General features: G+C 46.3%; 1 protein-coding gene across 3 annotated transcripts in view; it reads left to right on the top strand.

Moving 5' to 3' along the window:
• FAM168A (family with sequence similarity 168 member A) overlaps positions 1-20,477 on the top strand; it is a gene marked incomplete at both ends in the record, with an annotated part of 134,940 nt that extends 114,463 nt beyond the window's left edge. Inside the window, 6 exons of one of the 3 annotated variants that reach the window (XM_079708735.1) lie at positions 1,301-1,381; positions 5,766-5,792; positions 10,908-11,033; positions 17,883-18,025; positions 18,877-19,051; positions 20,365-20,477. In XM_079708735.1, coding sequence (XP_079564861.1) covers positions 1,301-1,381; positions 5,766-5,792; positions 10,908-11,033; positions 17,883-18,025; positions 18,877-19,051; positions 20,365-20,477 — 665 coding nt within the window. The remainder of the gene's footprint in view (positions 1-1,300; positions 1,382-5,765; positions 5,793-10,907; positions 11,034-17,882; positions 18,026-18,876; positions 19,052-20,364) is intronic. The other 2 variants (XM_079708736.1, XM_079708737.1) reach the window with 2 other exon arrangements.
• Between the last annotated feature and the right edge of the window lie 1,319 nt (positions 20,478-21,796).

The following is a 21,796-nucleotide window of genomic DNA, read 5'->3' on the forward strand; positions in this document are numbered from 1 at the left end:
TTATGCTAAGAAGCCAGGCACAAAAGGATAAATAGTGTTTGATTCCATGTGTTAGAATACATAAAATATCTAGAATAGGCAAATTCATAGAGACAGAAAGTAGATTAGAAGTTAATCAGGAAGAACCTAGGGGCAGGACAGGAATAAAGACGCAGACGTAGAGAATGGACTTGAGGATATGGGGAGGGGGAAGGGTAAGCTGTGACAAAGTGAGAGAGTGGCATGGACATATATACACTACCAAACGTAAAATAGATAGCTAGTGGGAAGCAGCCACATAGCACAGGGAGATCAGCTCCGTGCTTTTTGACCACCTAGAGGGGTGGGATAGGGAGGGTGGGAGGGAGGGAGATGCAAGAGGGAAGAGATATGGGAACATATGTATATGTATAACTGATTCACTTTGTTATAATGCAGAAACTAACACACAATTGTAAAGCAATTATACTCCAATAAAGATGTTAAAAAAAAAAAAAGAAGTTAAGACGGGTTATGGGAAGAGGGAATGGAGTGTTATTGCTTAATGGGTACAGAGTTCTGTTTGGGGTGGTTAAAAACTTCTAGAAATACATAGTGGGGATGGTTGCACAACATTGTGAATGTAATTAGTGCCACTGAATTGTACACTTAAATGGTTAAAATCACAAATTTTATCTTATATATATTTTGTCACAATTTTAAAAAGTTTTTAAAATCCCTATATATAATATGCAGTGGTGGACTGGATCAGGCTTGTGTGGGCTCTCTAGGCCAATTGTGAGCTTCTCAGCTACTTATTCAGTGATGTTGGTAGCTTGCAATTGGCCATGGTTGGGAGTGCTTACACCGTGGAACTTAGCAAATGCTACAAATAGGGCTCCACCTCAATCCCCTTGAGCCAGTCGTTAAATATTTACTAGCTCACCACTGAGTATATGTGTATAAAAATGCATGGAAAACTATCTGGAGACATAGATGCCAAACTGCTATTATCTCTGGGGAGGAGAGTAGTATTATGGCAGGAATGTGAAAGTAAACTTACACTTTCTACCATATATACTTCCATAGTGTTTCAGGGTTTTTTACAGTGAGCATATAGACATATATTTCTTGTACTGCTTTTAAAAAACAGACAGAAAAATGTGTATATGTTGGGACTGTGGTATTGGTGATTTTTCTTGAGAGGCTAAAACCAGTCACATATACTACCTGAAATGGCCCATGAAGAGGCTGAAGCCCAAGCTTGGGACTTGGATTCCATTTCCTCAGAAATCTGCTTTCTTCTTGCCCAACTAAATGGAACTTTTTTGTCTCTTCATAGGTTACCCTACAGCCTATCCAGCTGCAGCCCCTGCCTACAATCCCAGCCTGTACCCCACCAATAGCCCCAGTTATGCTCCAGGTAAGGAGAAAGTGAAGACAGCAGTGGTGAGTGGGGTGGGAGGTGAGGCTCTATTTGGGAAGAAAAAGCCCAAAACACTAGCTGGCCTTTCCATGTCCTTAATTGCTCTGGGCTCAGCCTGTCCATGCTTGATTGTCCAGGGAGTCCCCTCTGGGAACTGGGGCAGTTCAGCCTCCGGGAATAGAATTTCTTCCATTCTCCTTGGGACTTAAAGTTGGCCCATCTCTCTTCTGCTGGAATATCTGAGACGTGTATCCTCCTCACAGAACCTTTTCTGCTCTCCCAGTATCCACACCCAGTTTTTGCTCGGTTTCCCCTGAAGCTGCCATTGACACACACACACACACACACACACACACACACACACATACACATCCTCAGTTTCCCCTGAGGCTGCCGTTGACACACACACACACACACACACACACACATCCTCGGTTTCCCCTGAGGCTGCCATTGACACACACACACACACACACACACACATCCTTGGTTTCCCCTGAGGCTGCCATTGACACACACACACACACACACACACACACACACACATCCTCGGTTTCCCCTGAGGCTGCCATTGACACACACACACACACACACACACACACACATCCTCGATTTCCCCTGAGGCTGCCATTGACACACACACACACACGCACACACACACACATCCTTGGTTTCCCCTGAGGCTGCCATTGACACACACACCCTCGGTTTCCCCTGAGGCTGCCGTTGACACACACACACACACACACACACACATCCTCAGTTTCCCCTGAGGCTGCCATTGACACATATACACACACACACACCACCCACCCACCCACCCCTTCCTGGACATGGATTTGGAAGAGAGTGAGAGACTTGCCACATTTTCAAGCTGCAGCGAGGAACTTGTTTTTCAAAAATGATAAAGGCCCAACACTCCTTGGATAGAGGTTGAAATAGATTTGAAAGTATCGAAGTTTGTTTCAGTTTGGGAGCAATGCAGAGGTTTTACCACCATCTTGACCCCCACGCTCAAAAAAAAACAAGCCAGTCTCAGCTGGTGCTTTAATACTCAAGGAGCAGGAGAAAGAGTGTGGGCTCTGTAGTTAGTAAGTCCTGGGTTTGAATCCTGATTACTCAACTCACTAGTTGTGAGTCCTTAGACAAGTTACCTCACCTCTCTGAGAAATGTGCTACACCTACCTCGTGGTTGTAGATGGTTTTATGTAAGTTCCTCTTCATTTACTCAACAAGTATTTATTTGCTGAATGTCCTCCACACTAGAATAGAAAAAAGGAAGGATGCTGTCTTTGCCTGAAGTAGCTTACAGTCCATTTGGAAGCTGACGTGTGAACAAATTCATGGCTGTACGGTGTGATGAATATTGCAAAAGGAATACATACAAGAGGAGAGAAAGTGGAGGAGGGAACAACCTCTGCCTGGGGTTGAGGGTGTAGGGGAGGCTTCACAGAGGACCTAGCAGTGGAGACTTGAGGGAGAAGTAAGAGGCATTCTTTTTTGTTTGTTTGGTTGTTTTTTTGTTGTTGCTGTTAAGAGGCATTCTTTTAAACATGCAAAGGAAAAGTTGGGCATTCTAGGCAGAGTAGAGCCTGGGCAAAGACATGGAGATGTGAGGAATGACACTGAAGAACCTTGAAGCAGTGAGAATGGTTGAAGCATAGGCTCTAGGGTGGCGGCGTAATAGATGAATCTGGACTACAGATGTGCGAGGGCCAGATTTGGAAAGGCCTTGAATGTCATAATACCCTCATTTTCTTGTTTAGTAATTATTTTTTTAATACCATTTGTTTTATTTGGCAATTGTGACTTTTAAAAATAATTTATTTATATCTTATTTATTTTGGGCTGCTTTGGGTCTTCGTTGCTGCGCGGGCTTTCTCTAGTTGTGGCGAGTGGGGGCTACTCTTTGTTGCCGTGCACGTGCTTCTCATTGCGGTGGCTTCTCTAGTTGTGGAGCACAAGCTGTAGGTGCGCAGGCTACAGTAGTTGTGGCGCGTGAGCTCAGTAGTTGTGGCTCGCGGGCTCTAGAGTGCAGGCTCAGTAGTTGTGGTGCATGGCTTAGTTGCTCCATGGCATGTGGGATCTTCCTGGACCAGGTATCGAACCCGTGTCCCCTGCATTGGCAGGTGGATTCTTAACCACTGTGCCAACAGGGAAGTCCCTGCATGCATTCTTTTTTTTTTTTTAATTTATTTACTCATTTATTTATTTTTGGCTGCATTGGGTCTTTTTTTAATTTATTTAATTTATTTTTATTTTTGGCTATGTTGGGTCTTCGTTGCTGTGCGCGGGCTTTCTCTAGTTGAAGTGAGTGGGGGCTACTCTTCATTGCGGTGTGCGGGCTTCCCACTGCGGTGGCTTCTCTTGTTGCAGAGCATGGGCTCTAGGTGTGCGGGCTTTAGTAGTTGTCTCTCATGGCCTCTAGAGCGCAGGCTCGGTAGTTGTGGCTCACGGGCTTAGTTGCTCCACAGCATGTGGGATCTTCCCGGACCAGGGCTTGAACCCGTGTCCCCTTCATTGGCAGGCGGATTCTTAACCACTGCGCCACCAGGGAAGCCCCCCGCATGCATTCTTAACCACGATGTTATAGTTGCAGTCGGCTAGAGAAAAATTGAGGTGTTAGACTAGAGCAGTCAGATGAGCAAGGAAAGGGAGAGCAGACAGGAAGAGCCTGAGATTGTGGGGATGCGGGGAAGGGAGAGATTGGAAAGCTCCTGGCATGTGTAAAGTACTGATTAAGTTTTAATTTTAAAGCACACAAAATATCAACCCACGTCTAACTTGATTTTCCCCAATTTTACTTTTGAAAAGTCACCATATTTCTCAGCTGTGACTAAACCAACCCAGACCATTTTCTCACACAGTCCACTAGACAGGGTGGTATTAGCACATTGTGTCAAAAGCCCCAAACTGGGAGTTGGAAGACCGGAGTTATAGCACTGACTCTGCTACTGATTTTGGTGTGACTTTGGGCAGATCCTTTTCCCTTTGGAGTTACACATACACACAACTGGTCTGTGTCATATGTTGGGAGGCTGGCCTCTGCTTTTACCAGGTCTCCTGACTGCAGTGGAGGAGCTGACTCAAGGTCAGAGAGGACAGTGTACGTACTCTCAGCTTCCTCCCAGAGCTGGCCGTTTGTGATGCTGAGAGATGCTTGCGGGATAGAAGCCTGCAAAGGAGCCAGGCTCTCAGGTTTAAATTCCTCTCAGCTTTTTCAAGAAGACCAAGAAGTTGCTTCAGAAAGAGCTATTTTTAGCAGCTCTGAATACCCAAAGATGTCCTCTATCCAGGATGCAGGGAAATATTTCACTCCTTCATTGGTTCTGAAAGCAATGTGGGTACTTGAAGCTTTCTTCCAAGCTCTTAATGACTTCAGGGATCTTACTTAAGAACTCTTAGGCCCCGCAGGAGGCAGAGCCAATAGAGACTTGTTTTCAAAATCTGGAGACCAAAGGATGGGTCATATTAATGGTTATCTGACTTGAAAATGAAGGGAAAGGATGAACAGGATAACTAATATAGATAAAAATGAAATACCCCCTCACAAAAAAAATCTGTTTATCAGTCATTGTCATCTGTTGTCTCACTTGATTCCATAGCAGCATTGTAAAGTACAATTACTCCCATTTTGCATATGATGAACCTGGGGAAGGGGAGGGAAAAGGAATTTGAGTTTTCTGAACACCTGCCGTGTTCCAGACACTATGCAAGTCCTGTCACATATGTTAATTTTTTTCCCATAATCTTGTGAGTTAGAGCTTCTTGCCTTCAGTTTTGCTCAGAGAGGTTAAATAACATGTCCAAAGTTGCACAGCTAAAAAGCAGTGGAGCTCAGATTCAAAGCCAAGCTGTCTGCCCACAGTCTGTGCCCCTTGTACAGCACCACGCTCTCCCAGAGGTCTCAGGGAATTAAGTGCCTCTGCATTGGTCCTGGCCCTCTAGGACTTTAAACAGAGCTCTTCAGAGGCCGAAGATGATGGTTTTGTCCCTGAACCTTTACCTCCTCTGGCACATAAAGCCTCTGTCATGTGTGAAGTCCCTTTGCAATGCTTGGGAGACTTGAAATTTATTCTTAGCATGGACAAGCAAAGAGCAGGAACTTGGACTTACACACTTCCAGGCAGCTTCTGGGTCAGCTGCCTGGAGGATGTCATGGCATCCAAGGACGTACCCTTCCTCAATGAATGGGCTTTCCTGGATGGCAAGTCTGTCACCCTCTCCAGGGTAGAGGTACTTTGCACCCTCTGTGTTCACTGTTTCTTGCGTAGCCTGGGGGAAACTGCTTTTTTAAGACAAAGTTTGTTTTTGTAACTGCAATATGTACTACTTGCACAGATTCTTAGTGGTAATTTCAACTAACATTTCTATCCAACAGAGTTTCAGTTCCTGCATTCAGCTTATGGTAGGAGAGCTCTTTTTCCTCATCTGTATTATGGCCTATGAATGTGTTATCTCGTAACAACAGTAGATCCCCTCTCCTTCCCTCCCCAAATCCCATCCCCTAGGCTTGGGCTCCCCCAGGTGGCTCAGCAGCAGTTCCTGAAGCATGCAGGAACATGTCTGATGGTGCAAAATCATGGGTTGGAGACACACATGAACCGTCCCCTAGGGCAGCAGTGAAGGATCATGGCACTAAAAGGCGTCTCTCCCCTTCCTCACCTCTGGGGTCCCATCTGACCTAGGTCGGAAACCTTTACCCTCACATGGCTGCTGAATTCAAACAAACAAGTGAACAAAAATTCCTGGGTCTCTATGGCTCCTCTGTTGGCTTTATGGCAACCCCTGCGGAGGAGTACCTGGATTATGCCTGTAAGAATGCAAAACACCAGTCTGCCCCACGATCAGATTTTCCATCTCCATTGGCAGTCTCACATGTTTGAAGACCTGGTTAACTTTAGATGCAATCTATTCCCTTAGCCCAAATCTTGAGCTCTGGCTCATTTTGGGGGCTTCCTGGATGGTGAGAGGTGAGGGTCAAGTGTGCTAATAAGCCAGGGACCAGAACTGGATTCTCTGGGCAGTGTGGACTCCAGGCCCAAGGCACCACGGGAACTTCTGGGCACCTGTGAGGGTCCCAGCAGTGTAACTTGACTAGGTCCTTTTTTGTCATAGACAGGAAGGGACCATAGGAGGGACTTGCTGCTTTCACCACCCTCACCTGGGCTGCTCAGGACAATGTTTTCATAAAGTCTCTGCACACTTTCTCAACTTTTAACCTTGAATTATTTGGATGTTGAAAATTGAATTTGTGTGTGGCACATCTTTTAGGAGATGAGCTGTGAAAATCTCTTCTTGCTGCTGCTGTGGGCTGCGTGATCTTGGGCAATTTGCTAATGTCTCCAGGCCATAGATAAAGTGTTTTATTCCAGATGATCTCTGAGGTCCCTTTAAATGCTAACAGGTTGCCCTCTTATAATCTTATTCTTTCAGTTTTGCTAGTCACAGACCCGTTTCTCTTATTGTTTATGAGGAGTCGTGTTTGTTTGCCTCAGGATATATGAACTTGAACAGAAGACTCCATATAAAGTGAGAGAAGCTCTCCTGCCTCCTCACCCTTCCTGTTATAGCATCTGAAATAGAAATACTAAAGTGTATGTATGGAGCTCTTCTCTTCACAAAATGTTCTGTCCCAGACCCTAAGCTGGTCCTTTGAAGATACAAAGTTCAGTAAGACAGGGTTCCTGTTTTCAAGGAGCTCAAAGTTTAGCAGGGGAGATGGACAATCTAGCAAGTACAGGGGCTTCTAAGAATCACAGGAACTGGGATAGTGAACCAAGTGGGATACATGAGGGGGCTGTGATCAAGAAGTGGGGAAAAGAAAGGACTTCATAGTAGAAGTGAGTCTTCAGCTCCTGGTTGATGGATTAATAAATGTCTACTAGGTGGCATTTGGGGAAGGACATGCCAGGAAGAGTGAGCAGTGTGAGCAAAAATACAGAGAAGTGATGCTCCTTGGCATAGTCTGGGAATGGTGAACAGTTTGTGTGGCTGTCCTGTAGGGCTTGAGAGTGAGAACGGTGAGTCTAGAGAGATCATAGGACTAGATCACGAGGGGCCTCGGATGCCACACAAGGAGTTAGGTAATGGAGAATCATGGAATGGTTTTAAGAAAGAAGTTTTTGTGATTAGGTTTAGGTCTTAGAAATATCACTCTGACTGCAGCTTGGAGATTGGAGTTGGCAGGTTTAAAAACAAACAGAACAGTGAGGAAGCAGTTGCAATAATTCAGGTAAGAGGTGATGAGAGCTTCCATTGGAGCTGTCCACACCTGTGGGGATGGAAGAGTAGACAGACACCAGAAGTAGAAACTGTAAGACTGGCTGACACTTGATTTTTGATCCTCACAATCAATACTATGAATCAATTAAGGAGTGGTTATTATTGCCAGTTTATGAGACAACAGACCTGAAGTTTTGAAAGGTATAGTGACTTGCCCAAGGTCCCACAGCTAATAAGTGGCACAGCCCAGGCTAGGACTCAGATTTCCTGACTTACTACATTGTTCAGGATGATGGTCCCTTGCTGCCTCTCCTCCTTGTAAGTGTGCTTAACAGATTGTTCAAGTGTCAGAGGGCGTGAGGGCCCCGTGTCCAGGGATGTGAACAACCCAGCACTTGGACGTGGGCCGCATGCTGTGACTGGGACGTGGCCCTTCACTGCCATGGGTTCTCTCTCTCTCTTTTTTTAAATTGAGGAATAGTACATATATAGTACTACATAAAGTGCAAAAGTACATAGTCTCAAACGTACACCTCAATAATATTTGACATATATACACTTGTATTTATTCAAAATATAGACCATTTCTAGGAGTTGGGTACCTTTCATGGCACCCAAGAACAGGCATACCTGTCAGAGCAGCGTCCTCTATTACCATGCCTCTAAAAGCTTCAGTTGGATTGTCTTCATCCCACAGCTGAGCTCTGAATCACTACCAGCAGCAGAATGGGTTTCTTTAGAATTGTATATGGATGTATAGCTAACTAATGAGGAAGTCAAGTCGACAGCTGTTATTTGTTGTTTTCAGTCTTCATATTTATCCAGTTATTTAAATTATTATGTATTCATATATACAGAAAAATATAGAAAATATTAGTATTTGTTTTCTTTATAATGAAACCAGAAGAAATACCCACTTCCTCAGGAACATGTATAGGTTAGTTCACTTGCTCAGTTGGGAAACACATAATCAAAGGCACAGTTGCACTTGCTTCTTTCCTGGTTAATCTGGAACATTGTTTTACTGTGTGTAATGCTGTCTTGTTCACTCTCTGGTTGGCGTGTGGCTGTGTTGCATCCCCAGCTAGACCATAAATACCTGGTGTGCGGTGACCATGACCCACGTGTGTTCTGTCCACCGTGGCGCTCCCCTCAGTGCTGAGTGCAGTGTAGGCCTCAGTCACTCTTTGGTTAATTTTGATTTACTTACTTTAGTTGTCACACAGTCCTTTAGGCTAATGTCAGACTTTTGGCTTATGATTAAAATTATGGTAAAGATGCACCACTTGGGTTAAAAACTGGACCAGAACAGGTCCTCCAAATTCTCAGCAGCCAAATTTAGGCCTCCTGCCCTCTGGTGGATTCCTGTGGGGTCTTGAGGGCCTGGGCTTGCTCTATCTGACTTCTCAGAGCTACATGTTTCACTTTTTAGGGAGTTGTTTTAGGTGGCCAGGGCTTTCCAGCCACGTGGAGTGGCAGATTCTAAATCTGGAACCATCTTAATAAGATTTTTCAACACTAATTGGGTCCTTTATTAATTCCCACCACTCCACCCATCCCTGCCCCCCAGGAAAAGAAACCCATGATAATTGTTTAAATTGACTGCCCTCCTCCTGTGTTGTCTGCAGAGTCATGTTGTAATGTCCAGCAAAGGCCCTGGACTCTGCATTGGAATTCTGCTGGATCTCCATTTTCTTCTATCAGAATTCTCCTTTTAGTGTCACTTCCCTGCCCATGATTTCCTTCTCATTTCTCAGCATCTGCTGTATATATTGCGGGCCATTGATGCAAGCGCAGAGTCAGCCCAGAACAGCTATACTTCTATCCTTGGTTCAGCAAAAACAGTAGAGTCTTTGACCTCCTCCTCTGACCCCAGTACTTCCATGACTGAAGGAACCAGAGGCATTTCCTGTTACCTAGACAGGCAGAGGGGTTTATGGAGATCTCTCTGGAGGTGGACTATCCTTGTCCTGATGGAATGAGAGGGTATAGGCAAACTTGCTTCTCATACCACCCTGTCTTACCTAGCCCCTTGTTAAAATGTTTCACATATATCCAACTGTTGCCAATACTAATATACTTTAAAACACCCCATATCCATGTCTCCCAAGACCTTATTTGAGTGGAAAAGATACTGTTAAAATCATTCTTTAGCCATAAGTAGAAATTTGGGTCAAGAATATTTCTCCTCGGGAATTCCCTGGCGGTCCTGTGGTTAGGACTCCCCGCTTTCACTGCCGAGGGCCCGTGTTCAATCCCTGGTCAGGGAACTTGGATCCCAAAAGCCACACAGTGTGGCCAAAAAAAAATTTTTTTTCCTCTATTGTTTGAAAATATATCAAGGGAGATACCTAAAATGTTAGGCAATCCCTCCCCCCCTCCTTTGAAACCCTATTTTCTCTCTCCTTCCCTACAGGACACATGAAGGTAAGTTTTTTGAGTCACTCCCCACTTCTATTCCATAGGAAACATCATCCTTCAAATTTCTCAAGCTGAGCTTTGAGTCAGCCTGGGAAGTCTCTGCAGATTTCTTTCAAACTGAGCCTCATCTCTATTTCACACCTACCCCAAGTTTGACATTTGCTTTCTTAGTGGCCCAAAAGATCATCTCTAATTCATGAGGTGATATCTCAGGTGGAGCACCAGTAGCACCTCAGCAGGAGACATAAAAGGTGTGCAAAAAGTTTGTCTGGCCCTGGCTAGGTCTACAGGAGAAGAAGTTTGCAGGTAGTGTCCCGCTGGACAGCCTTTGCCTTCTAAGCCACCAAAGCTCAGTCCCTTTAGAGGAGATGACAGTCCAGCAAGGTTCATGTCATGTGGTTATTAGTATTTTGGGGTCGCTCTTTGAAAACAATTTGTTAAATACGCCTACAGATGAGATTTCAGGCATAAAAAGGGGTACTCAGTTGATCTGGCCCAGTACATAGTCAAAGGCTCTGAGTTGCTACACGTTAACGAGCAGGTGGCTAAGGAGTATCCCAGAGTCTTAGGCTAGAATGTCAGGCAGTAGAAGGCAGTATTCATAAGCATTTTCATGGGTTTGGTAGTGGGTAGAAAATCCTGACTCCCCTACTTAGTATAAGCTTAGGTCTCCTCAGTTTCAAATCGTTTAGAAGGTCACTTCAGCGCTCCTCCCAACCACTCACCCATCTCAGAAAGCTGAACCATCCTGTGTGTCTGAACAGGGCCCCTTGGGTTATATGTTTCTGTCCAGCACAAGATCCTTGCTTTTGTGTCTGTGATTGGTGGTGCCCACTTCTTATTTCTGCCTAATGCCATTCTTGTGTCTTCCCTTAAGCAACTCTGCTGATGAAACAGGCCTGGCCACAGAACTCGTCTTCCTGTGGCACTGAAGGCACCTTCCACCTCCCAGTGGACACCGGGACCGAGAACCGAACTTACCAAGCATCCTCTGCGGCTTTCAGTAAATACAGCCTGTCTCCTCCTTTCCTTGTTCCCCTTGGTTGGGACTGATTTGTCTCTTAGGAAGAAAGGAAAGGGAACTTTTAAAACTGACATTTATAGGACACTGTTTTAAGAGGTTCTCTCTCCTACCCACCAAAAAATTGGCCCTCCTCATATAGAAACGGTCATCCTCTTTGATCACACACCCTGCTTTGAGGAGACACAAAGCAGTGAGGGAGAGAGAAGGAAGTACTCACCTGGCCAATGAGTTTGATGAGGGAAGGACTGTTACTGCATTTCAGGGGAAGGACAGAGGGCACTTTAAAGTCTTGTGGACTTTTGGACATAGGGGGCTCCTCCAGCTAGCACAGGGTTTTTCAACCTCAGCACTATGGACATCGGGAGCAGATAATTCTTGGTTGGGTGGGGGGGGCTGTCCTGTGCATATACCCGGGGGCAAAATTGCCCCCTGCTTGAGAAACACTGCCCTCGTGGAGGCTACACTGTGAGAGCAAGGTATGTGCAGGAAGTCCTCGTGAAGATCGGAAACCATTTGGCCCGTCAGATTGGTCACGTTCACTTGAGGCTCAGTAGAGTGACTGATGGTTTCACCTTCACATCTGATTTTTAACACAAAATGGCTCCACTGGGTAAAATGAGGACCAGTGTTTAGAAATGACTGAGTGGCATTTTGACTCTGTATGAGGAAAAGCTTCGTGCCTTGTTGCGGTTGTCCAAAAGAGGAGTGGCTGGCTTTGGATGTGGTAAGCGCCAGTCTCTTAAGTTGTGCCAGCAAGGGCTGCACAGGCCTTCGGAGGGATGTTGCAGACTAGGCCCGATGGTCTGGGGTTCAGTGAAGTGTTAATCTATTAAGTAAGTAAATTAGAAGAATACATTGTATTTTAAATTTTTCTTTAAAATGTTATTTTCTCCTTAGCTATCATTGCCCCTTCAGGTCAACATCAACTTATGTTTATACAACATAACTCTCACCTTTTGCAGAATATGTTTTCATGGTCACCTTCTCATTTAATCTACACTATAGTCCCATTTGGGTGGATTTTTATTCCAGTTTGAAAGCTGAGGCTCAGAAAGGTAATATACCCAATGCCATCCAACTGGTAAGCAGCACGACTAGAAAAGTGTATCACCCAAATTAAGTTTCTATTACTGACTTTTTTTCTTGAGATTAATTTTACTCTTATTTAAGAGAGGGGTGGGCTTCCCTGGTGGCGCAGTGGTTGAGAATCTGCCTGCCAATGCAGGGCACACGGGTTCGAGCCCTGGTCTGGGAGGATCCCACATGCCGCGGAGCAACTGGGCCCGTGAGCCACAACTACTGAGCCTGCGCGTCTGGAGCCTGTGCTCCACAGCAAGAGAGGCCATGACAGTGAGAGGCCCGCGCACTGCAATGAAGAGTGGCCCCCGCTTGTCACAACTAGAGAAAGCCCTCGCACAGAAACGAAGACCTAGCACAGCCAAAAATAATAAATAAATTAAAAAAAAAAAAGAGGGGTGATAGCAGTAGGGAATTTTTCCAGGTACCTATGATATTATATATGTAAATGGGCATATACATGCATATTCTGTCTTATATCTGCACATATGGAGGTAGATGCATATAGACACACCTGCTGTAGTGTAGCAGAAAGAAGCCTGGAGTGGAAGACCAAAAGAGTTGGATCTAGACTTGGTTCTGTGTAACCTTGGATAATTCATGTCTGTGCTTTGGACCTTATTTTTTCCAAATATAAAATGAGTGGGTTGGACTAGGTCATCTTTAAGGTTCTCTCTAGCTATTAGGCTCCTGATTCTATCACCTTGGTGCTGTATACCCAATATCCTCCACTCTTTCAGGGGCCTCCTCTCTAGCTGCCCAGACCAGTAGCTGGCCAACTAGCCTTTGTTCACACATCTCCAGGTATGGAGTATTCATTCCCTCCAGAAGCAACCCTTTCCACAATGAGAAAGTCTGAGTATTAGAAGGCCTTGCCTTCCACTATGTTGACATCTTCCTGAAGTACCACTGAAAAGTCCAGTAGCTATATCCCACTGTCCTCTCACAGGCTATCACAGTCCCTAGAAAGGGCCAAGATGTACCCTCTTTCTTATAATCCGTAAATAGAGGTGGGATTGACTGGTCCTCCCATGTCCCACCAGAGTTCCTCCCAGCACACAGATTTTGTGGCTTCTAATACCACAGAAAGCTCAGGGCACTGTGACAAATTCAATTTAATTTCACTAACACTTGCTAAGCCTGTTTGTAGTTAGGTCTCCCTCCTACTTATTCAGCACTCTCTTGTTCAGCTGCCAACAAGGAGACTGGGGGGTCAAGGCAAGAATCATACATAGGGCTTTGTCCAGACATATACATCTGATAGTCAATAAACCGATCAGTCTAAAAGGCATCCTTGATGTGAGGATCAATGTGTTTGAAGGTGGTAGGGGCTCTACAACTGAAAAAGATTTATGACAGTGCAGAAGGATTGAAGAGGGGGCTGAAAAAGTTTTATCTTGCTAATGTACACACTCTCTTTATTACCCTATTTGATGGAGTCTAAAATTATGGTTAGCAACCTGAGAGAAAGAATAGGGTACCATAAACAAAGCCTCTTTCATAAGTCAGGGCTGGGACTGCTAGTGATCAAATTCCTTTTTTCTCTCACAATATTGCCTTTAATGAAATGAAGACACAAAGGCCAATATACCAAATGTCCAAGATTGGACTGCAGAGACGTATAATTTCAGAAAGGAGCTCTGCCCAGGGCATGGTAAGCCCTGAACTCTGGGCCCAGTCCCGCACTGATTTGCTGTGCAGGTTTGGGAAAGTTTCTGCTCCCCTGGGCTCTGGATTCTTCATCTGAATTGGAGAGGATTGAATCCAAGTCTCTAATGTCCTTAAGGTATAGCATTCCAAAGTCCTAATTCTGTAACCTTCAGACAGAGGTAGAACTCTTTTCAGGAGACCCAGGCCCTGAGTGAGTGAGTTGAATCTAAGTTCATTTGAGCAAAATCAGTGAGTTTCTGTTTTGACTTGGTTTTGTTTCATTTTTGTTTGCATCAAATCCAGCGGCTTTTTTTTTTTTTCTTAACTTAGGTGCATAAAGTAATAAACCCTGAATTTTGTGATACCCAAGGGAGCCCAGGCTACAGCCCCACGGGAATTTCCAGTGATCCTCAAGGGTATGGACAGGACTATCAGTCAGTTGTGGAATGTCCTCTGCAATGATTTTCTAACAGAAGTCCCACTGAAATACTCAGAACTTAGAATATCAGCACTAGAAAGGTCCTCTGATATTATCTAGTCCAGTGAACGTATTCCTTGAGAGAAGAATTGACCTGAATCACTGACAGAGCCCAGGACTGGGACCACTGTAGTCAGGGGAGGAGCACTGAGTCCTGGGTCCTCGTGAGCCATCGCTCACTTGCTCTCATTTCATCTGTGAAACGTTCGTGTTGGTCTTGATGATCTCTAAGGTCTATTCTAGCTCTGCAGTTCTGCTTCTCCCTTTTCAACCTGTCTGGACAAATAGGCAAGGCCTTCTTCTCCAGCATCATCTTTTCGGCCACCAAGTGTGTTTTGGCTACTGATTTGTATTTTGAGTTTGTGTGTGTCTCATTTCATAACATGAAGAAAGGATACATTTGTAGACAAGGTTATTCTTGGGTGTGGAAACCAAATTCTACTGCAGTCTCTTGGAACCTTTTGATTTTCCTCAGAGGGATAATCTCAACACTTTGTAAGATGGTTGTCCTTGTGGCAGAGAGGGTTAGTGCAGGCTTCCTCAGAGGATAAAACTTCAGTACACATTCTCTGGAAGCATAAAGGAAAGTCACCAGCACTGTTGGCCTGTTAACTTTAAAGAATCTTAAAATCATGGCATTTTAAACCATAAAATTTTAGAATCTTAGAATCCTGGAGTCTGTGTTCCAAGCTGGATCACACCATAAAAGTCATAATAGTTTAACCTCCTATGTACTGTCATCTTTCAGACCAGTCTCTGCTTGTATACCCCCTAGAACAGGAAGCTTACTATCTCTCTATACAGTGAGAGAGAAAAGAATAATAGCTAACCTTTATGAACTGCTTTTAATGTGTCAGGCATTCTTTTAAGGGCTTTGCACTTATTAGTTAATGTATTCATCACAGTAACCCTATGAAGTAAGTGCTGTTATTATCCCCATTTTATAGATGAGGAGACGGATGTATTCTACAGCTGTTAAGTAGGAGGGCTGGGGTTTGGACCCAGGCGGTCAGTCTGGCTCCAGACTACTCATAATCACAACCCTGTGCTATGTAGCTTTCAGAGACAGGCATCTTACGATTCAGGGGTGTCCTGCCCTCCTGCATGGAAGAGAGGTGCTCTCCACTCTGGCAGGACTCTCCATAACCTGTTTTATTCCTTTAAATCAGGAGTTAGCAGGCTTTTCCTGTAAAGGGCCAGATAATAAATATCTTAGGCTTTTTGGGCCTTATGATCTCTGCCATAACTACCATTCTACCAGTAAAGCAGCCATAGTCAGTATGTAAATGAATGGGCATGGCTGTGTTACAGTGAAACTTGATTTACCAAAACAAGCTACAGTCACACACAAAAAATTGTAGTTTGCATGTTTTAAATGTGAATAGGATGAATAAAAGATCCTGTGGTAAAACAAATTTGGAAATAGTCTCCTGCATATCCCTATCTTGGAGATTCACAGTTCATCCTATCATTTTAAAATTTCTCAGTGTCATGGAATAAAACCTATTTCTCTCTTATTTTATATTTCTCCTCCTCCTCCCCCTCTTCCCCCTTCCCTCCCACCTTCTCCTTGTCCTTCTTTTTTTTGGGGGGGGGGGTGGCAAAATAACAGTTAGGATCCCTTGGCATCATAGTCCATTGTATACTCTTGGGACATACCCATCTTGAGAATCCCCTTTGTTTTACAGACAAGTAAACTGTGTCTCCAAGGTGAAGTACACCTCAAATAGCTCCTTCTAGATGTCTGCAAACCTAGACCCCCTGTGTTCCCCACAGTATCTGCTTCTCCTGTGACCACATTTCATGATTAGCTGCACAATCTAGAAACTTTGAGGAACCTGCTCTAGACTTCTTCCTCAACTGACTTGTACCTCCACTTCCAGTTAGTTTCTAGTTCTTATCAGTGCTACCTTCTCATTAATGTATTTTTCCAGCCCCATTGCTACTTATTTCCCAAGCATATTTGACCACAAAATCAGTTTCTCCAGTTTCTCATGGAACAAACTATGGGTCTGCAGGTGGAAAGATAAATGACATGATTCCAGGGGAGGGGGCAGGACAGCTTTTCGGTGGTGCCTTGGGTGGTGACTAAATAGCAGCTCTCATATCCTTCTGAGTACCTCATCAGGGGCAGGGGGTCACCATGCCAAAGCTGTGGTGTGACTTGAGAGAGATTTGTGACTGTGTGGCAGCTTGCTTTAACTTGGGGTTAGGGTAGAAGAGACCCAGGGTCTTCAGAAAAATGGGATTTTAGTTCAGGAAGAGATCTTCATTCTTAGCCTTCTAATTTTACAAAATAGGAAACTAAGGCCCAGAGACTTGCCAGTAGTCACAGCAAATTGGAGGAAATCCTGGCCTGAAGCCTGGACCTCTTCTCTTCCAGTAAAGCACCCTTTTCACTCTGGCCCCAGTCCCTTGTAAAAACAGCTCCATGTCACTGAAAGGGTCCTTGGTGAGCATCTTGTAGGAGAAAGACCTGAGGCCAAGAGAGGTTCAGTGATGTGTCAGCCAGACTGAGCCAGGATGGGGACAGGGAAGAAGCCCCAGCGGCCCCCCATTGGAGATCCAAAGCCAGGGTCCCTTGGCACTGTCCCTTCAACTTAGAAAGAAGGTGATGTTCCTACAAAGACTTGCTCTTTCTGAACCCCAGGATCCCCTAGTAGAGTAAGAGAGTGGGGGCTACTTGATGATCACTTGGGTTCCAAAGATCATTCCATTTTGTGATTCTCTAAGAACACAGTCTTGTTCCTGAGGGATTCATGTTTCAGGTTTTTCCTGCGAACTTAGGATCTGACTCTCTTTTCCAGAAAATTCAAGGGCAGCACAACTTGTTTGAATGGCTGATTGTGAGCTTCCTGGGGCCTGACTTCTCAGCCCTTACCCCAGCTTCAGTCCACCCTGCTGACCCCACATGGCCTGGGTTCCAGGTCGACGTGAACCTTTTTGATCCTTGACTTCAGTCTTTCAGACAGTGGTGGCCCTCCCCCAAACCCCAGGAGGGGAGGAAAGGCCAGCTGTGTAGAGCAAAGTTTTTCAGCATCCCAGAAGATGAGGGTCTCTGAATGGGGTTTTCAATGGGGTTTCCACCTTAAGACTTGGCAGGGAAGAAGGGGAACATGGTGGAGGGCAGTCCAAAAGGGGAGAGAGATACAAGGAGAAAAAGAGAGAATACAGGAGAAAGCAAGACAGAAGCAGCAGCAGAGGATGCCCTGAGGTGCTGAGTACGGAGACAGAAAAGCGAGAAGAGAGAGTGCAGTATAGAGCGAGCAGGTTGAGGGTCTCTCGTCCATGCACACCTGCCTGTCTCATGGCACATGGCTCAGAGTCCCAGACTGTCTGAGCTGCAAGGGTCCCTTAAGAGGTCATCTGGTCCCAGCCTCTTATTTTATAGATCAGAGCCCTGAGACAGAGAAATAAAAGATGCCACACGTGCAGCCACTGAGGGAGCTGCCTCTGGGGCCAGGGCTCTCTGGGTGGAGCCCTGTTCTCTGTCTGTTCTCATCTGTGTTTCCAGCCTGGATTCAGCCCATGTTTGTCTGGGGGGTCGTTGACTGGGACCTGCTGCCTTCCAGCGATGCTGTTCTGCCAACTAATTGAAAGTCTCTCTTATTGCCTTGGTACAGGATATACTGCGGGGACACCATACAAGGTCCCACCGACCCAGAGTAATACTGCTCCGCCCCCCTACTCCCCATCACCCAACCCCTATCAGACGGCCATGTATCCCATCAGAAGTGCCTACCCCCAGCAGAACCTGTATGCCCAGGTAGGTACATGTAGAAGGCCGGGCCCACTTCTTCTGCAGGTAAAGGAGCCACCAGCCTGGGTTGGGTGGAGGGGGGTGAAGGAGGGAGTTCGTGGCTCTGATCAGCTGTCGCTGTTGTGTCATTAAAACAATAACCTTGCAGTCTACACACTCCCCCAGTCTACCTCAGTCCACAGTCTGAGGCTCTTGTTATTATTTAGCACAAACATTTGAGAAGCTCTGGATTAAGATGATCCAGGACGCCCTGTCTACTCTGCCCAAAGGTCAGCAGACCTGTGGGCTGTGACAGCACAAAGCAGTCATGTGATCCAGGCAGTGGGATGTCACCTCAGACCATCGTCTCCATCCTCAACCTTTTTTGCCTACAGGGAAATAGATAGTAAGAGACATTTGGGGAAGTACTCTGCATTTATGACATTTTTCCAGTATGTAAAATGGCAGCATTCACACCAGTATGATACTCCCACCAGTAATCCCTCACGTGTACACATGCACGGTGCTCTGAAGTTCACCAGCCTCGTCCACAGCCCTCTTCACTCACTGATCGTGGTCCCTACCTTTATATTTTAAGCAGTCTAAGAAGAAGCGCATTGCAATAAGATAAACATAGTAGATCATCATAGCAGCCCTAGTAGCGAGGCAGGACAGGGTTCAAGCCTTATTTTTCAAACCAGAAGCTGAGCCCAGCACTGAACTGTCCACAGCCACGTAGAAGACAGAAGCAGAGCCCCAGACCTTGTGTCCCTGGGCCAGAGCTTCTCTGACCCCATCCCTTAGGGTTTGGGACAGGCTCCCCTCCCCTGTCCCCTCCTCTCCAGAAGCCTGTGTGACCTCAGCCTCTTTTCCCCCAGGGAGCCTACTACACACAGCCGGTGTATGCTGCCCAGCCCCATGTCATCCACCACACCACGGTCGTCCAGCCCAACAGCATTCCCTCTGCCATCTACCCAGCGCCTGTCGCTGCTCCCAGGACCAATGGCGTGGCCATGGGCATGGTGGCCGGCACCACCATGGCGATGTCAGCAGGTAAGGGCAACATCTGTGTCGGTGTCCATCCCCTTCCTCCAGGAACTCACGACAGAGTGGAGAACAGTCATGGAATCGATTGTAGCAAAGCATGAAGAATCCTGTGCCTGGGGGTTCTAGGAACACAGAGGAGGACCCTGTAACTCTGTCCACAGGGACGGGGAAGATTCCACCAAGGAGGACGTACTGAGCTAGGCCTTAAAGGGTGAGCAGAGGCTAACCAGAGAGACCAAAAAGGGAAGGGCAGTCCAGGGGTAAAAAACATGGGTAAAGCACATTCACAGAATGGAAATGGTCTAAGTCACTTAGAAAATAGGGGCATGGAGTTGGAAGGGTGGCTGGAATAGTTGTCAGAGATAAAGTGGTGGAGGGTCTTGAATACCTTTAGGTAACAGGGAGATAGAAAGGGGTTTAAGTAGAGGAGAGATGGAGTTTGGTTTAATCATTCTCTCTGGCTGCAAGGTGGAGGCAGGTTTAGCCAGGGGGAAGCTCTGGTTTAGAGGAGACATGATGATGCTAGGACTCTGGTAGCAGCAGGGTTCCAGAAAGGAGGGCATAGGGCAATGTTATTTAGCAGGCAGGAGCTTAAGGACCTGTCCAGTAATTAATTGTGAGGCTTAGGAGCAGGAGTCCGAGAGGACCCCTTCTCCATTTCTGGCTTACTTCAGAAACCCTGCCCTTCAGGAACCTTGAGAATGGGGGCAGGGAGAGATGCTAGAGGAAGAGCAGGTTTAGGGAAGTCTTTGGATGAACTGGCATTAAAAAGAAAGGCATGAGAAGAAAAGAGGGCTCTGAATAACCTTTAGAGACCCAACTTTCAAAGAATCAGCTAGGTCACCTTCTGGGGGAAGAGAGTACGAGGAGTTGAGTGGGCAGGAGGTGGGAGTTGGGATTTTATTCTGCCCCCTAATGTAGGCGTTGTTCAGGCCTCTCACTCCCCAGATCAGGTCAGCAAGCTAGTGAATGTCTGCTGGGTGCCAGCCTTGTTGGTTGGGTCCTGGGGACCAAATACTGATAGATCAGGCCAGAGCCCTACCCGTAGGAACAGCTAGGTGAGTGGGAACACAGCGACGTGAACCAGCGATCACCACTCAGTGTGATGTTGGTGCAGCGAGAGGAGCGTACAAAGAAGGGTGAGAGGAGGAGGCCACTGAAGGTGAGTGAGTGACTGTCCTGGAGCATGAGGAAAGCGTCCCCTGGCAGGATGCGGAAGGGTGGGCAGCAGCTGTGTGAGAGACTGTGGCTTCGTCCTCTTCATCCCGGCGCTCGGGGACGGCCTCATCAGGTTTACTCTTCTCTCTCTGGATGCTCAGGTACCCTGCTGACTGCACCCCAGCACACCGCGATTGGGGCACACCCTGTCTCCATGCCAGCATACAGGGCCCAAGGGACCCCTGCGTACAGCTATGTGCCCCCGCACTGGTAAAGCCTGCATCCCATCCAAGTGAGTGGGGCCCAGGGTGGGAGAGGTAGGAGGGTGACAAAACAGAATTGTTTCAAAGCCCCTGTCTTGGTCTGAAGCACAGGTGTCAGCAAGGGGCAGGTGACAGTTACCAGTTACTTTCCTGCTCCAGGTTCAGTAATATCACTCTTAATAACAGCGGTCACTTTATATATATATTCTAGATGCTTAACGTATGCTCTCTCATGATCCGCACAGTAGCTCTGTGAAATAAGGATCATTAGCTCTATTTTACAGATAAATACATAGTTCAACATCACTTAACCGGTAAAAACTAAGCTGGGACTTGAACTCCAATCCTCTAGTACTAAATTCTGTGCTCTTTACCATACAGTCTTCAGACGTCTTCTACCTGTGGGCCCCATTCTTCCAATGAACTTTTACCTCAGTCAGATGTTGGCTCTGACTGGGGCCAGGCAGAAACCCTGGGCCATCCCCACCACCAGATTCCTTGCTGCCCTCCGCAGCTGCTGAGGCAGTGCCAGAGAACTGCAGGGCTTCAGGGATGTCACTTTGAAAATCCTCTGCCCTACTTCCTCATCTCCCCCGCCCTCCTCCTCCAGGAGCTCTTGGCACTGGACGGGAAACAGGCAGCTCCACTGGGAAGCCACAGAGGGCTCCACTTAAGGCCCCCAGCGTGAGGGGAGGGGGTCCAGTCGCTTCCTGAAGTGGCCTCAGGGATATCACTGTCACTAACAGGCCTTCCCCTTCCTCCCCCAGATCTGGAGTCACACATTGTATGCAACTACTCAAGTCTTACACAGGTGCTGGAGCAGCTCCCTAGCAGCACCACCTCTATTTGCAAGAAGAGACAACGGAAGTGCAAGGGTCACTTTATGCATCTTTAACGGTTTTGGTTTTTATTTTCGGTTTTTGTAAAAGCTGCTTTTTCTAATCTCCTGCCTCTCCCCACTGTCCCCCTTTTAGCCACTGCCCTTCCAGCTCTAGCCCTCCTCCTACCTGACCAGGCACATCCTCTCTGCTCTTCTTTTCTTCCCCAAGAATTCAGTCCCGGGAGCCTAGTCTAGCAGCAGTCAGAGAGTGGGGTCTGTTGCAGTGGTTCAGCTGAAGGCGCAATTTCCTTTGAAGAGCATGAGAGATGTGATCCTCAGGTCCAGGGTAGGAACTCAGAGCTGTTGAGCAGGCCACATCTCTGGGGGATTGTTTCTTTTTTGATTTTCCTCATGCAGGATTAGTTTAAGACATTACCATGTCCTGACACAAATGAAATCTCTTCTGAGAACCATCGCAACAGACCAAGAACAAAACCACCTGATTAGGTA

Source organism: Hyperoodon ampullatus (assembly GCF_949752795.1).
Source record: "Hyperoodon ampullatus genome assembly, chromosome: 7".
Lineage (NCBI taxonomy): Eukaryota > Metazoa > Chordata > Mammalia > Artiodactyla > Ziphiidae > Hyperoodon > Hyperoodon ampullatus.